The sequence below is a fragment of the Silene latifolia genome, chromosome X, assembly GCF_048544455.1.
Source record: "Silene latifolia isolate original U9 population chromosome X, ASM4854445v1, whole genome shotgun sequence".
Taxonomy (NCBI): domain Eukaryota; kingdom Viridiplantae; phylum Streptophyta; class Magnoliopsida; order Caryophyllales; family Caryophyllaceae; genus Silene; species Silene latifolia.
The window spans coordinates 3,968,923-3,986,562 of NC_133537.1; the positions used below are offsets into that span (position 1 = coordinate 3,968,923).

At 37.3% G+C, this 17,640-nt stretch overlaps 3 protein-coding genes across 3 annotated transcripts; 1 reads left to right on the plus strand and 2 right to left on the minus strand.

Moving 5' to 3' along the window:
* Positions 1 to 987: 987 nt before the first annotated feature.
* Positions 988 to 1,569, minus strand: LOC141621155 (protein SKIP34). The gene has a single exon (XM_074437845.1). The coding sequence runs from the start codon at positions 1,421 to 1,423 to the stop codon at positions 1,112 to 1,114; it is 312 nt and encodes a 103-aa protein (XP_074293946.1). The 5' UTR covers positions 1,424 to 1,569; the 3' UTR covers positions 988 to 1,111.
* Positions 1,570 to 3,911: 2,342 nt separating this feature from the next.
* LOC141622338 (protein ecdysoneless homolog) lies at positions 3,912 to 9,241 on the plus strand. Its single transcript, XM_074438386.1, has 6 exons — positions 3,912 to 4,618; positions 6,245 to 6,717; positions 6,810 to 7,148; positions 8,098 to 8,225; positions 8,338 to 8,507; positions 8,808 to 9,241. Exons 1-6 carry the CDS (start codon positions 3,986 to 3,988, stop codon positions 9,015 to 9,017), a joined length of 1,953 nt encoding a protein of 650 aa, XP_074294487.1. The 5' UTR covers positions 3,912 to 3,985; the 3' UTR covers positions 9,018 to 9,241.
* A 1,023-nt stretch (positions 9,242 to 10,264) lies between these two features.
* Positions 10,265 to 13,622, minus strand: LOC141622340 (uncharacterized). The gene is made up of 2 exons (XM_074438387.1): positions 11,980 to 13,622; positions 10,265 to 10,678 (listed from the first exon to the last, which is right to left on the minus strand). The coding sequence occupies exons 1-2, from the start codon at positions 12,428 to 12,430 to the stop codon at positions 10,629 to 10,631; spliced, it is 501 nt and encodes a 166-aa protein (XP_074294488.1). The 5' UTR covers positions 12,431 to 13,622; the 3' UTR covers positions 10,265 to 10,628.
* Positions 13,623 to 17,640: the final 4,018 nt, after the last annotated feature.

Consider the following 17,640-nt stretch of genomic DNA (forward strand, 5'->3'; position numbering starts at 1 on the left):
CAAATTAAAGTAAACTATCGAAGGGAACTGCATGAATGAACTGGATGATAACAGATCGATGTGAACTTTACTAAATTAATGCACTTAATACATTCACATTTTTGCACATACACAAGTATGCCACATAAAGATGGGTAGCGAAGATAGCCAACGCTCAGTAGAATGCAGAGAACTGAAGAAGTGAAGCACATCTGTCATCCTTAAGCATTCCGCTCTAGTCAAATCAATTGCAGCCACCAAGGAACACTATAAAGCATTATCGCCATTATAGCCACTTTAGCATCTAGTTAAATGAGAGAAAAAAACTCACACTATATGGAAACAAGAAGAAACAATTTCACAGGTAAAAGACCTATCCACGAAGACGTACATCTAATACTCAGTAGTAATCAAACATCCTATCAAAAAGCCAACAAATACGCGTAAAATTCTTCTGTTTCACGTAACTTAATCATGCTTCGAATATGAGACTTGACGAACAAACTATATCAGCTGCACTAAAGGAGTAAAGGTAACAGCTTTCGTACGGTCTGAGCAATTAGCTAATTACAAAACTGATTAATCTAAAAGAAATGAATAATACTGAGTAGCAGCTTTCAAGTAATTTGAGCAATCACAAAGCTGAATAAATTAAAAGATTGCAACTTTCAAGCAAATTGCAAATTCTGCATAACACTAGAACGATGATCGGCAAAAAGAACCCAACTTTATGCAATCACAAGCATTACAGCTATGTATACTCAAATGTAAACAAATAATTGGGACGAAAGAAGTATAATTTCAGATGTGTACACCAAAACATAGCCTTTCATACACTTGAGCAATCATACAGCTGAATAAACTACGATACTGTACTTCCACTGTTCCGTTTGATTGTTTATGTTTTCCAAAATATGTGAGCGAATTATGAAAAATGTACGCAATCAAATGGAACAACTTACAAGCAAAATACTTCTGCAACAATTCATCATCAATTTACAAATAATAAAAAAGAAAAACCTAATTAATTCAAACAGACAATATCACTTTTTGAAATTACAATTATTTATGCAACAGAAATACAGTAAATTTCAATTCATATCATATCATTTCATTTGAATCGAAAAGCGAATTATAATTGAGAAACGGATGCGAGCAGTCGAGAAATAATCTCTTGCTGCTCAACAAAACGTCGTTTAAGGTAAGACTCAAGTATTTCCATAACCGAAACGAAGCGTTTCGTCTCATTGATTTGGCGGCTAAGCGCGGCTTCTCTAGCTCTAGCTAATGCAAGCCGCGATTCTATGTCGGCGAGTCGACGGCGCAAGTTAAGCACAAGATCGGCGGATCGTGCGACGGCTGCTGCTGCTGCGGTGGTTGGTGGTGGTTGGCGCGGTGGTGTTTGGTAGTCTTTCCGCCATTCTTCTTCGTGGTGGTAACACATGGTTTTAGTTTGATGTTTAATCGAGTTTCGGGTTTCCTGGAGTTTTGGGTTAGTGAATTGGGAATCTCGAGAGAATGAGACGTGAGAGTTCGTGTAGTCTTGTTACTTGTGCTCGTGTTGAGAAGATAAGCACAAACAAATTAATGAATTGATTTTAACAATCTTGTATTTTATCATTTTGATTACATTTCTAAATATAGTATGATCTTTATTAATGAATTGATCTTTTTAAACATAAAATATTCCATCTATTCCACTAGAAATGCGACCTCTCGGATATTGGGATTAATTTCGTGGCACCCGCTCAAGAGGACACTGAACAAATATTACCTACCATCAACTAGAGTTTTTAGGATTCATCCAACGTATTATTATAGTACGATGATCTCTCCAAACGCTACAAGGAAAATGTTTGTAGCCGTCACGTGTCAACAAAAGCACAAATAAGTGGACATGTTAATATGCTCAACGGTGAGAAGACTAACTCGAGAATCGATTGAAATCTCACCTACATCTTCGGTTGAGGTGTCAAATGAGGCTCACGTTAACTGTGACGATTGACGAGGTATTCCTCGTTTTGATGCCATAACAATCGATTTCCTACTCGACTCTGACAAACAACATTCCTTCCTTTTCTCAACTATTACCCTTGATATTAACCCATCTACAATAGGTGGGTAGTATCAATTAAATTGATGTTGAAACCATAACTATTTCTCTTGATATCAAGGGTCTTTAATAATTCGGCAATAAAAGTGCTCAACGAATCCCAATCTAACTAAACCGAATCAATATCCCAATCGTTATTTGTCGTTGACACATTACTTTGAATCGTCGATAAATTGGATTTGGGTTATTCTCTTTCATGGATATGATAACTCAATCATGGACATGAAAGATTATTATACCCTTGTCTTCTATATGAATTTACCAATACCTCTCAAATTAATCACTCACCCAACCACCACATAGCGCCACCACCACCCCTACCATCCACCCAGCAGCGTCCCACCACAGCCATGTCGACCTCCCTCAGAACCGCCACACCACCATCACGACCCTAGGACCTCAAACCATGCCTCCGTTCCGCACTAACATTACATGCAGCCTCCTAAACGTGGCAACCACAGCCCCACCCTCGCCTCTTGAACACCGTCCTTCTCCCTCACCTTCTGACGCCGGCCACCACACATGGACCTCCGACATCCGAGCTTAGCCCCAACCACCCTTCTCATGTTCCTAATTTTCATTAACACTAATATTTATAAGGGTTTTGATATATACAATCCATTGAGTTGTATTTAAGCATTTAATTCTTCCGTATTTGATATTAAGGTATGAATTCAAGACTAAATTATACACAACCCAATGTAATTAATGCATATATTTAGAACTTCTTCCTATATTTAGTTCCTTAAATACAATTCAATTGATTAATATATCAAAACACTGGGTTGTATATATCAAAATCTTAAATTTAATCACTCCCAAATTACCCATCTCCTCCAAACATTTCATTTTCGTAGTTGCTCATTCATGGACGAGTTTTACTCTTTCATAAACTTTTTGCCATAATTTTTCCATATCTTACCCTTTTACTCTAATGAACAAAAAATTCTCTTTTTTTCTCTCTCTTAAAACTAACCAAATTATCATCAAATTACTCCATTATTAATCTCATTTCTCATAATTAAATAATGATTCTTATTTCACTATTACTTTAATCATTCATTATGTGTATCAAATTAGATGTAAATAATTTGTATTGATTAAATTAGGGTTAGAGAAAATTAGGATTTTTGATATTAGGGTTTATAAAATTACTCCTGACGACTTGTAATTTGATACTCTTATTGATTCCATCATCAGTCATTACATCATCATACTCTTGTTTTTTTGCAGTAGCTATATTTATGAAACAATAGTTATCCAAACCATCATTCACTTTCTTTCTTTCTTTTGGAGTAATTCATTTACGGGCTCATTTAGATTTTAAAACAATGGGATTCAATTGTAGAGTTTGGTATGCATGTTCTTCACTGGCTCCTTTATTTGTTCAGTGCCCTTGGAGTAATTTGATTACTTCCAACTTTCTAAGTATTACTCTTGAAGATAGACCCCAAATTTTGTCACTAAGCTTGAAGATGGGTGGGGTTGGTGGCGCAGGTGGTTTAAGGGGACGACCGAGGAAGAGGAGATATGGTGATTTGGTGGTGCAGTGGCTAGTTTGGTTGGGTGGTGGTTGTGAGAGATTGAGAGATTTATTGAATTGAAATAAGATGGAAAATGAGAGTGTAGAAATGACAAGGGTATAATGGTCATTGATGTCCATAATTGAGTAAATCATGTCCATGAATGAGCATAACCCTTCATTTTAATCGACAAATTGAAACTAACAATGAAGTTACGGAACAAAGCCCAAAATCTCCATCATACAAACCCAACTACCGTACTAGAACTCACAAGTTAGACAGCCCAAAGCCCCAAACTAAAACCCGTTTAGCGCGCAGTAGTTGCTAGTTAGAAGCTAGAACCTTCAAGTTCTTTGGGAACACAATAACAATGGCTTCCAGCCACGACAACAACGACGACCCCTTCTCCACCACCAACCACCGCACCCACACTTCACCGGACACCATCTTCTACACCATCCACCCCGACCCACCAACGACACCATCCCAACTCCACACCCTCAACCTCCAAATCCTAACCACCCTAACCCCCTTTACCACCACCTACACCTGGCACCACACCCCCTTCACCCTCACCCCCACCGAAACACACCTCCACGGTCACCTCCGCTACGGCGACAACCTCGACGACGAATGGTTCGTCGTTTTCCTCCTCTTCCACGTCTCCCGCCTCTTCCGCAATCTCTCTATCCGGGTTTGGGATTCCGACGGTGAGTTTTTGCTTATTGAAGCTGCGTTTCATCTTCCTAAGTGGGTTAATCCCGAGACGGCCGGGAATCGGGTGTTTATAAGGGGTGGGGAGGTGTGTATTGTTCCGAAAAAGCGGGTTCCGGGTGAGGTTAAGTTGGAGGATGCGTTGCGGGTTTTGATTGAGTTTCCGGATGAGTGTAGAGCGAGTGATGGTGTTCAGAGTGTTATTAAACGCCGAGTTGATGAGTTTCCGGAGAAGGCGAAAAGGAATGTTCATCGTGCTAGGGTTTTGGTTCCGATTTCCGTTGCCAAGGTCTGTACTTCTTCTTGTCTTAAACCTTCTGATAGCATGGAATCGGAGAGGTCTTAGCCTAGTGGTTAAGGAAGAGGTATAGTGGATAATAGGTCCCAAGTTCGAGTCCCCCATCCCCGTATTGTATTACCTTATGGCTCATTTGACAGCAAAAACTATTGATAGAACGAATAGAGACCGTTTTAAGATTAAGACGGTTTTAAAATGGGATTTTATGTTAGGTGGAAGAATTGAGAAGCAGCCTCATAAAGGAAAATTTGGAGAATTTATGAAAATTTGGAAATTCGGCTTTTAAACCTTGAGAATTGAGAAGCGGACTTGTTATATTCTTTTTGTTGTTTCCCTTCGTCCCAGTCAATTATTTATGTGTGCTTTCAACACAAACACTTGAGATTTGAGAAAAACGCTTTGAAAGATACGAAAAGGAAAATTTAGAGAACTCGATTGAATGACATAGAGACCAAAATAAGGAAAGCGTAAAGAAATTACCGTAGAAGGTAGAACCTTGAGTAATGACTAGTGTTTTGAAGCTAGGTGGCGAAAACATAGATGGAACTATTTCAGGAGGTGAAGAGGCGAGTTACTACTGCAATAGACAAATTTAGGAAAATGAATCAGAGTTTACTCTAGTATTCATATTTTTCATTGATTAGGGTCTAGGGACAACAATTCTTGCTAGCCAATAGTGTTATTAGCTTTTCTGACTAATTTTAGATTAGTACTCCGTATGTTATATTCTGTGGTGTTATTGGGTAGGAGGTTGTGTGTTGAAGGTAGAAGGAACCAAGTTGAACCTAAAGTGGGTTTTTAAGTTGTTTCCGGAGCTACTGATGATGATCAGCTTGGGATAATAGGTCAAATTTTGGAAATTCTGGGCACTTCCCTGGATTCTTACTGTCTTAGCACTTTATTATTGCGATGGTATATTCATATTAGGCTGGCAGACTGGTAATTTGGTGATACAGTTTAATGCTCAAGTTTTTAAGGTGTTTGAGTGGTTCTGTGAAGATTTAGGTGAAATTCGGCCTAGAACTGAAGAACACTCACCCAACTCTATATAGGACTGTCTTATTTTACCTTAGTGAGTGATAGACTAGTGTCGCTATTCTCACCAGTATTGTATTCAATTCTGTACAAGTTATCTCTGATGTGGATCATATATCTAATCTTAGACAAAAACTTACGCTGCTAAATTTTGCTTAGTAATATTAGTAAAACATTTCTGCTTGTCTATTTTTTAGAATTTATGGTTGATTCTGGCTTCATTTTAGGGTTTTAGCTAACAATTGAACGAATAGAGCTGCACAGGTTGCTACTTTTTAGTATTATCACGGCGTAGTACATTTTACTCTTCTTGGCTCAAGTATACTGTACTTGCTGTGTCTAACAAGTGGCAAAATCAACATTGGGAACATTTATTTCACTTTTGTGACCGTGAGGTCACGGGTTCAAGTCCTTGGAGCGGCCTCTTGCCAAAATGGCAAGGGAAGGCTTGCCCCAATTACACCCTTGTGGTGGGACCCTTCCCCGGACCCTCGCCTAGCGGGGACGCCATTGTGCACCGGGCTGCCCTTAATCAGAGGGAGGCTGTGCTTACCTAGGGTATGTTTCAATGTTGTGTTTTAGGTGCTGAGGCAAGAGCCGTGTATGATATCCTTGGCAGTTGAGGGTTTTTATGATCGTGATATCGATAGTATGAAGCATGCAGCAAAGATGGAGAAGTTTTTAACAAAGGGAAGAGAAGAGGAACTAGTTTTAGTCTTAGCTAATATGTCGAGAGCTATGTATGCTCAATTGATGCAGCAGAAGTTTCAGGCACCTAAGTGTTATCCAATGCCGCCAGTCCCTCCTAAGACTGATCAGAGTACATACCTTGAGGCCGAGTTGGGAATGAAGATTGCATGTGGATTTGAGATGATGTATCAACAGAAAAAGAGAGAAGAGGAGGAAGGGAAAGGAAGTACCTGGGAAGCATTTAGAGATAGTTTGGAGACGAGTGGGTATTTCCAAGGGCTGCTTCCAGGGTCGAATGAGTACAAGAGGCTGATGGAGAATGCTAAGGAGTATTACAAGAAGAGTGCCGTGCATCGTGAGGCCAGGTACTCATAAATATGTCTTGAAGATCTTATTGAGCTTTCTTTCGTTTTACAGCATGATCATACCGTGACTTTATGTTCACTATTTGAAACAGTGAAATGTTAAGTGCACCAGTAAAGCGCATTGATGAGATTCTTGCTTTACCACTCTCCATGGATGATTTTAAGGTTCAAGAAGTACCTTCATCTGATGATAACTCTTGGCTTTATGGTGGTGAAGAAGAATTGAATTCTGTCCTCACTGAAAGACAACGAGAGATGGAACAATATGAAGAAAAGAAGAAAAGGAAGCAGAAAGGGAAGGAGAAGGTCAATGAAGGTGATTCATCCATTCCAAATGAAAATGATGTTGATTTAGGAGATATTGCAAAGTCGATGAAGGCATTCATGGATAAAGTATCAACTTACGAAGGAGCAGAAGTGCCTGAAGACAGGTTGGCCTACTTTATCCAGCTTTCATTGTTTCCTCTCCTTTCTGCATGATTTAGGTCCTACATATTCTCCTGAACCTCATCTATGAAAGATTATGCTCAGCATTTATGAATATACTCCGTTCTTGATTTTGGCGTTTCACCCTTCTTTCCAGCCAATGTATTTGCTAGTTTGAAAATCCTTGTGCGGACATTCGAGAACTCATATGGTTGGTCATACTTCGAAAAAATAAAAGTAATTCCTCTATTTACACCAATTCACTACATGATTTGAAATGTACTCACATATTTAGAAAAATTAAGTTAAATAGCCTAATCAGAGGGAGTACAAGTTACGGAGTATGATTTTTGTTCAGAAAGACCCTAGTGTCACATGTGATTGTCCAATATTGTTTGGCGAGGAGAAAGTTATTCACTATATAAACCAAGAAGCTGCTTTCCTATTGTTAGTTGGTTCGAGGATGAAACTCTTCCGTTTGGAAGTTGACTTTCTCTCCTTGTGGGTGCGGTCAAAACCTGTTTTCTTTGAAACTCTTTGGTTTATATGAATGCCTGACCTCAGTTGGCTCCTAATAATATATGTGGTAATTGAAAGAGCTGGTGTGCTCCTTGGAACTTTCACCATATGAGGCCAGATCTGCAAAAAGCATGATGCGATTCGTAACTTGTAGTCTGTTGTAGTTTCTCTGTCAGTGAAGCCATTCGGTAGTCAATGTGAATGCTACTGGATCTGTACTAAAGAAAAGTACTAGTATTATTACTATTGAGTTCCTAAAACTAAAAATAATTTATATCAGTATTTTGTTATGCTCGATATTCTTACATGTTTGGTTAACATGTTATGCTGGAGTACCAAATATTTGGCGGGCCTACGACATACGCTTAGAGATGTGAACTTTTATGTTTTTACTACAAGCATTGCTAAGGCTATCCTTTCTTTCTCCCGTGATAGCGACCTGAAAGATGTTGATTTTGACATGGATCGGTTTATGAAAGAGCTTGGAGCAGCAACAATGAATCCAGCCCAAGATGTGGATAGTGACGATGTTGAGGGTGGATCTTCATCTGACATGGATTTTGGTATGTCCCATTGAAGCTCAAGTTTTTTTTATTTTTTTTGCTTAATTTTGCTTTGTATTCAGATTGCCTCTGTTTTGGCTATCTTTACATGACGCCTGATAAAATCTTGCAGATGAGTCCGAGGACGACAGTGATATGGAAGAAGAACCCGAAGAACATGGTGACATGAAGCAGAAAGATTTTATGCATGCATATTCGGATGTTCTAAATGACGAGCTGAAGAGTACCACTCTAAAGAAAAGCTTTGTACGGGCTAATGATAACGCTCCAAATAAAAATGAGGTTACTCCCCCAACCCAACTTCCGTCCTTTTTTCTTTTTTCCCTGATCGCCTTTATTATGTTTTTTTTGAGAAGTATTTTAATCAAAGGTAAACAAATGAGACGTAGGGAGTGCATTAGTGTTGGTTAGGAAACGCCTCTTAGTGTGAAACTGTGAACCCGTCTCTTAGAAGACTTGTTGCTCACTAATAGATAAATAGATCAATCCTACCCTGATCTCTTTTTCCGTTCTCATTTGGCTTGCAAGTTACGATCTTACCAGAAGATTACTGATTTGGTGGTTGATTATGATGTTTTACAGGCGCTGTCAGGTGCCAGAGATGAAGAAATGGAAGACGACTTTACTCCGGTAGATGTAGATGTAAATTTGGTGAAAAGCTTGCTTGATTCATTTTCTTCTCAGCAAGGTCTACCAGGTCCTGCTTCCAACTTGCTTGGTCTTATGGGCAAACAGCTTCCACTTGATGATGTTGCCAAACCCAAACACAACGCCAAACCCAAAGACTCGTAAACACATCATCAGTCTAGTACGAGTATAAATTATCACCGTTTTCATTATTCGAGGTATGATTATCAGAAGTTAAAGGTTGTCAGGCACAATAGTGATTAATTGATACAGATGATCGCAACTCGTTGACATGTAGTTCATATTGCTTTTGCTTTGTACAGTGACTTTTTTGTAATGTAAAATATTAATTACGGAGTAGTTATTTTAATTGAGAGAATTTTGCGGATTATGATGCTCTGTTCATTCAAGTGAATTCCACAATACGTTCTAATTATACACAAAATCCAAAATCTGCAATTATTTGTTCGAAAATTATTCACAAAAGACAAAATCTAAGATAATCTCACGAGTTTATAATAATTCTAATTATCTTTACGTTAGTCGTTATGTATTGAACACGTTGCATGCATCATACACGGTTGACATGTCTATTTTCATGTTGATTGTTACATTTACCAAATGATGAGCACAACAAGATTGGGAAAATCTTTGATTGTACGTAAATAAAATAGTGGTTATTGTACCATTCATAGTATTCTTCCTACACGAAAATGAAATGAAAATCCATAATAACAAGTCGTATGTAATGATGTGGCAAATTGCAAGTTATTTGGAAAAACTTAGAAACCTATGATTATCTTATTCATGCCCATAGGTAACGACTCCGCGATTCGTAACAGGTGTTCGAAACCTATCAGCATCAGACCATCGTTATTGAACAAAGAAAGTAATCAAATGTTCTCTTTTTAGGTATCCACAAGGTTAACCCAGACAAAATTGACCCGGCTCGAATCACTCGGCCTATACCCGGCCTGAAACCCAAGCATGACCCGCAACGTGAATTGACCCGAACCATATTACCTAACTCAAATATTTTTTTGTTGCATACTTACCATTATCCTTGAATAATTTGATAATAATAGACCTGAAAATAACCTGATCACGAAAGAACCTAACCCGACCCGAATCCGACATTACTGACCCGTTTGCCGGGTCTAGTTTTTAAGCTTCAGGAAAAAGATCAAGAGCAAGTTGCCAAATTGACACGAACCTGACCCGATCCGAACCCGACAGTAGAACCCAAAATGACCCAAACACAAAATGACCTAAGCCAGCCCGACCCGACCAAAATTCTTTCAAACCCAAAAATGACCCAATCCAAACCCAACATTGTTGACCCGTTTGCCAGGTCTAGTTAAGCTTCAGGAAAAAGATAAACAAGTGCAAATTGGTTGATGAAGAAAGTGAAATATCAAACAGGAATCCAAGGGTTGAGTTTCCAGGGAATGATGGTTGTATTATACAAAGAGTTCTATTTACAATCAGCTGGTATTTACATACAATGACTGAAATATAAAGGAAAGATTCAGCAGCCAATTTGAGAGTTTTCTACTGACAAGGCTAGGGCATTTCCTCGACACCGCCAGTAGGTCAACAGCAACAATATGTCACACCAAGAAACAAGGTGGCTCAACAAGTCATACCGGCTTTGAGCTGTGATTCCTACTTGCTTCGAATATATATGTACACACTACATAGTAGCATTATAGCTTATTGCTTTTTATGCTTAAACACAGCACAGCGAGAGCCGAGAAGCCAAGAACTGCTTTAATACTAGAACTGCTGCAGTGAGGATAGCCATTGATCCATCATGTTTTTCCCTTCTGCATGTTCAATCACACAGTTTAGTTCCAGGTAACAATCAATTTCATGTCTTTACGCAGAAAACTCATTTGAAGATATCAGCATGAACCGGAATGACCAATGTAAGTATTACATGATTTGTGCAGCAGAGAGTCTAGTATGAGACGCTCTTCGATGTGAGACCAAAACAGATAATCAAGTAATCTACATTGAACACAGATAGTTACTGGCTTTCTGCCCATCTACAACTCAAAACGTTATTAGTTCCAAGCAAATCATTTTCCGAAAAAATTGTACCACCTTGTCTTTCTATATACAATCATTTGCAACTCATGATCTCTGAAAAAAATTCAGAATCAAAGTTAAGGCCAATTTACCCATCCATATACGGATTAGCTTAGTATATTGCTGTCGAAAAACATAATCTATATACGATCAACAAGGGAATGTCATATTCAGCTCCACTTTATACCCGAGACTCAAAATTCAAACAAGCCACCTGAGATCAAACAATAACTTAGTTGCCACAAGTTTGCAGTTTTCATGGCTACGTAACTACTTAGAAGGATTGTGAAGAATACTCGTAGATGTCAAGGAGAGACTTTTAGAACATATGACAACCTTGGAAAAATGCAAAATTGAGCTATCCTCCTTTCAAGCCAATTCACTGCATAATTCGAAGTCCCCTCACATATTTTCGGGGAAATGTACTGAATCGGGTTGAACAGATGACGCATAAAATAAAATGGCTTCCACACCAAATTTATACAAGAGAGACGATGAGAGTTTAAGTTTAATCCCACCATAAACGCAAGCAGACCATTACTATACAATCAAACATTCAAAAGGCGAGAGGCAACTATCACTATCTATCTTGCTCGGTTTAAGCCTTCCATAAACACGAACAAGAACATTCCTATGCAGTCAAATACTTCTAAGGGCATACACAACTCAACTGAACCAAATATGAGAAAGAAGGGTTAACTATCATTATCTCAATTGAAAGCATGTTTTCGCAATACACAGTGCTTCCAGAACGGCTCTCGCTACAAACAAGGTAAGAGGGTCACTAACACACGACATTTTTCCCGCTAAATCGCTAATAACAAAGATGTTCTCAATTGACCATAAACTTAGGAGGGGGAATTTTTCCACTCTTGTGGTCCTTCTAGTCTCAAATCCAACTAAACTAGCGCCAACCAAAATTAATCCGACAAATAAATATAGAAGGCATTCAACTGACAACGAAAACAAGAACATAATTCTAAACAACTTCAAAGAGTAAAAAGAACAGAATTAAGCATCAGTGAACAGGAAGTACCAGTGAAATGTTCATTAGTAAGACTTTGGATAGCATTCAGAAGGTGGCTATTAGGGCCCTCAATAATCCCCCTTCTGTCATTCCTATAACACGGAACCAACACCGCGAAACTATCATCAGTCTCGTCGTCACTCAAGAAATCATGGCCATGAGGCTCTAACCAACCAATAGACCAATCAGAATCCTCGGATTCCGACTCAGATAAACCAACACCATCTTTTGGAACAAGAACAACATCATGTTCCCTATCAATTTTCCTCTCTTCTCTACTATGCCATTTTTTCTTAAACTTTCTAGGAGAAGAAACACCTTTCTTTAAAGGAAACTTCACACTTTCATAACCATGAGAATTTGATGATGATGATGATGACCCATTTATGTTGGGTACTTTCTCCTTATCCTTACCTCCCCATAAGGGTATCCCCCACCATTGAAACCCATGACATGCCATTTTTATACCAAAAAAAAGGACAAATCTCCAAAAGATTCAAACTTTATACTCCAAATTACGATGAAAAACTCGAAAAAGATTCGATATTTTGATATTTCTAATAAAGTTGCAAACTTTCTTTCATTTAATTCATTACAACCCTAAAAATCACACTGCAGAGATTATAGCAAGTAAACATCTCATCCAAAATCTTAAAAATTATAACTTTTTAATCAAATTGTGTACAAAAAAGGTACAGAAGAACATTACAGAAACAACTTTTTAATCAAATTGGGAAATCAGATTTAATCACATCAATAACAGTGACATTAAATTCAGAAAAAATAATTTTTTTTTACCATAAACAACAGAAAACAACTTGAAATCCCAAACACAGAATCAAAAAATTATATTGGGATAATCACAATTGAAGCACCAACAACTAAAGACAAGAAACAAATTTTAGTTCACAAAAAAAATGAACACTTTTTTTTTTAATTTCTTTTTCTGGTACTTGTATAACTGAAAATTAATTCAAATTAAGAACATTTTGATACATAAAAATAGAACAAAACAAACCCAGATTCCAATTATCAGCAAATTAAAGCTTACACACTAAATAACAAGATCAATAATTTGCTTTTCTTCCAACAAATAATGAATTTTTTTAATTTTTTGAAAAATTGAAGAGAAACCCAGAAATCTAAACAATATCAAAAGATGAACAACACAAGAAAAATCAAAACTTTGTTAAATTTTTTGAAGAAGTAACACTAAAACTAAAAAAGGGTCCTAAGATAAACTAAACATAAGTACAAAAATTGAAGCACAACTTCATTTATCTATCTCTCTCTAATATCTCCCCCTCCTCTCTCTTTTGTCGTAAATCGGGATAATTACCGTCGACAACAGTGTATAATCCCGTCTCTCTATCTCTAAATGAGAGATGTCAACTGACAAATTTAATTAAATTAAAAGTTGAGATTTATGCAAGTTATTATAGCCTACAGGCTAATTTTAATCTTAATTTTTGAAAAAAATAAAAATTAAGAGCTAACCAACGGTAGTAATTAAATCCTTTTGTTTTTTGTCTGATGTTGTTGGTTGATAAAGATATAATAATAAGCAGAAGTTTAGGACTTTTGTGAGCCACTTTTTGTTTGAGTGTGGTGGGGTGGTGGCCAAGTGTGTCAACTGCTACCTGGTAAAATGTAAATTAGTTTCGTAGATGAATTTTATAGCCATGGATTATCTGGTTGGACTAGTGAAAATGACTTTGTTACTAGAATTTTTTTTTTGTGGTTTAGGTGAAATATTGTGGATTCGTGATCATAATCCAAGAAATGCAGAAATAACATAAATTTAGAGGTAGTCACGGGTCGGGCTAAGCCTGATTGATTATGAATCGACTTTTAGGCATAGGGCAGGCTTATTAACCCTGAACCGGTCCTTGGTCGGGCCGGACATGGGATGTAATTATCATTTTTTAACGGCTAAGTGGTAGGCTAAGCTTTTTATCAAGGACTCTAAACCGGCTTGAACGGTTGGGCGGCCTTGTTTCCGGCGATTCGAGAGGCGAGTGGGTCCAGGATGACTCATGCAATTGACTACCTCTATGGAGAATGATAGTCGAGAACAAGAGTTAGCTAAAGTGGTAAGAGCTCTCTTACTCCAACCATGAAGTTAGGGGTTTGATTCCCACCTGCGACATAAGTGCGTTCATTTAAACCAAAAAAATTGTTGAATGATAGTTAGGATTTGTTCGGTGCTTGTAACTCCGTATATAAGAAAATTATTGCAACAATTTTTTAAGGTATTGTTTAACTGATAGAGAACATTTCAAGCAACGATGTGACCACCCTTTTTATGACTTTGCAATTATTTCTATGATTTCGGTGTATCCTGTGTTCTCGTCATCATTTTAGACATATGAAATGTGATGATTCCAAATTTACAAAAGCTATGTAGGTAGTACTCATTTCAACTTTATCCCGCCTCGAATCCATGGAATAATTAGGAGGTAAATTTCTTTGGGTGATAATTACTAGGGAAATTAATTATAGTGGTAATGAGTTCTTTAATGATAGGTTTGGTATATAAGAGTAATGATTACTGAGGAGATGTTTTACCCCCTTAATCATTACCCAGGAGGGAGGGTGTGTAATGTATTAGCTCTTCAAGATTCGGGAGGTGAATAATTACTCTCATACCAAACATGAAAAATGCACCTCACATATCACTCCCCTATTCATTCTCTCTCTTTTACTCTCAATCCAAGCAAGTCTTAGAAAAATGGATGAAATAGGGAGAGCGGGGTTTATACAAAATACGAGTAATAAATACACAGGTAAATTAGTTAATTTTTTTCTACCGAAGGTACATGTCTAATTTGTGTAATTGGGACGATAATTTACGAAATAACATTTAAATAAGTCAAATGTACTCGTAGAAGAAAATATTGATAGGACATTTTTTGATTTTTTCAATGTCCTAAGCTAAACAATTTCAACAAATTTCACAAATAATCAAATCAATCTTAATTTCATAGAAACTTCACAGATCGATGAAAACAAGTGAAGATACTCTTGATGACATGTACCATAGAAATGACAGAACCCCAATCAATGAGATTATTGGTGGTGCTTAAGAGACACGTACACCCAAGCTTCGCTAATCACTCAATTAATTTGTGTTAATTTACACTCGTGACTCATGAATGAATGAAAGACGATCCACTTAAAATGGCAAATGACATGTAGGTGTAAAGTTTTTTCTTTTAGGAGGAGTACTTGTTATTTCATCTGTTTCAGGTATTTATTTTATTTGTTGTAAAAGGTATTTTTATTAACGTAAATAAATAATTGGAATAATCTAATAAACATGTTAATGTAGGATGATTTTATTTTGAAACAAAACATACTTTTCATTAATATTGGATATCTTTGATTAATTACTATTTTAGTTAATCATTCATTAGTTTTTTCTAAAAGGAGAATTTTGATAGAAGTTATATAAAATCTTACTCTTTCGTCCCGATCATTTGTTTACTTATTCTATATTTGGACGTCTTATTCATTAACACCTTTATATATTGATCAATGAAACGATGAAAACATAAGAAAAATGTCTTCAAGGATCCCTTGGATAAGGTGATGTCCAAGTTCAAGCCCCGCAATTTGATTTACCAGTTGAAGGCAGTCTGATGCAACCTCGAGATGAAATTGTCCATTATCACGCGCCCACACTAGGGCTCTACGGATACCCAATGCCTCCGCTTGCAAAGTCGATTCGCCCTTGTCTTAATACCCCCTTCGAATAAAACGCCTTCCCTACCAAAAGCAACCCAACCTATAGTCGTCATAGGAATTACACCAACTCGCATCAACTTTAATCTTAGTACTAAGACATGAGTTAGGCCCTCCGACAACGTAAAAAGGACAGCTATTTCTTATCCTATTTTGACTCCCCTCATCTCCAACTAGCTCTGCCACAGTCGCCTCTTTCATACCCTTGCTACGTAATTTTGCAGCATTAAGGGTCGTCACCACGGTCTCTGACAATGATGTAAAAAACAACCGCGGAATGAACTCTCCACCTCTAAAAATTAGATTATTTCGTAGTTTCCATAAACACCATAAGGTAGCAAGAAATTGCACAACCCGATCTTCACCAGCCTCCAACAAACTCAAGTAACGTAGCCAATTAATAATCCATTCCCCAATATTAACATTATCATTATGTGTTGTATGTATTCCAAGAGTGGAACAAGCCCATACCTTAGCTGAAATATGGCAATCTCTAAACAAGTGTTCCAACGATTCAATCTCTTTAACATCCTGAGCACATAAATGGCAAAAAGGATCCACCAAAATCTGCCTTCTAGCAAACTCACTACCCACTGGGAGAGAGTTGGTAATAATTTTCCATACAAGAACTTTCCATATTTGTGGCCCCGGTAACCGCCATAGCCTTGACTTGCAGAATTTTTTACCACTTACACTCAGTTTTGTCCTATCTTTCGCCGATCCCTTCTTTTCCATAAACTCTCTAAACACAGTGCCGTAACCACTTTTAACAGTATACGAGCCACTATTAGTATGCTTCCAATAGATGACATCCCTCTTTCGTGAGATACAAAGAGGAATAGCGAGAATTTTTTTAGCATAATCCTCATCGAAGAGAAAGTTAACTAGTTCCTCATTCCAATTACCACAACTAAGGCTAATATCTTTAATTCGTAAGTTCATAAAGTGGGTAAAATCCAGGGATAAGATGTGATTCCTAGGCTCCGGACATTCCCCGTTAACCCACCTTGAGCTCCAAACACTTAAAGTAGAATCAATACCCGGTTTCCATCCAATATTTGGAATAATAAGATTCAGCCCATGGAGAATACTTCTTAATCCCCAAGATCGATTACCACCTTTCCTAATGAGTAACCCGTCGGAGTAAGCATTAGTGCCAAACAACTTCTCCCTAAAAACGCTACCAAAAAACGAATCCTGCTTCGAAACCAACTTCCAGGCGTGCTTAGCAAGCAAAGCCTGATTTAGACACTCAATATTCCGAATACCAAGACCTCCTTCACTCTTCGGGAGACTAAGAAAGTTCATACTGCACCAGTGGATAGTTTTCCCCAATCTACTTCCGGCCCACCAAAAATGTGACAAAAGCGGCCATGAGAATGTAGGACACCTTTTTTTACTGCTGCCAAAAAAAAAAAAAAAAAAAAAAAAAAAAAAAAAAAAACCTTTATATATTGATCAGAATGTTTTACAGGATAATTTGATTATCCACATAGCTCATTCATTATCCAATTGTCATTCAATGACAATATCCACGTATGATTCCCACATTTTCTTCGGTCTTTGTGCCAAAACCAAACCAAAGGTAAACAAATGACCAAATAGGAGAAATATTTGAGACCCTGATAAATCACCACGTTTTTTTTTATTGAATCATTCCCATGCAAAACGATTATCATATAGAAAAATTGCATAATCAATCAATACTATATATTAAAATCAGAAACCAAGGGACTTTAATGTAATTAAAGAAAGTTATACAAATTAATTATACTATATAGTTTTAAATCACTAGCACCGTGTGATGAACTCGATTAAGGGATCTCAATGTAAATATTATATAGTTTGGGTTAAAATTAAATTATATAAAAGTTTGGTAATTTTCCTAAACATGGTCAATTTTCTTAAAATAAAATAATTAATTAA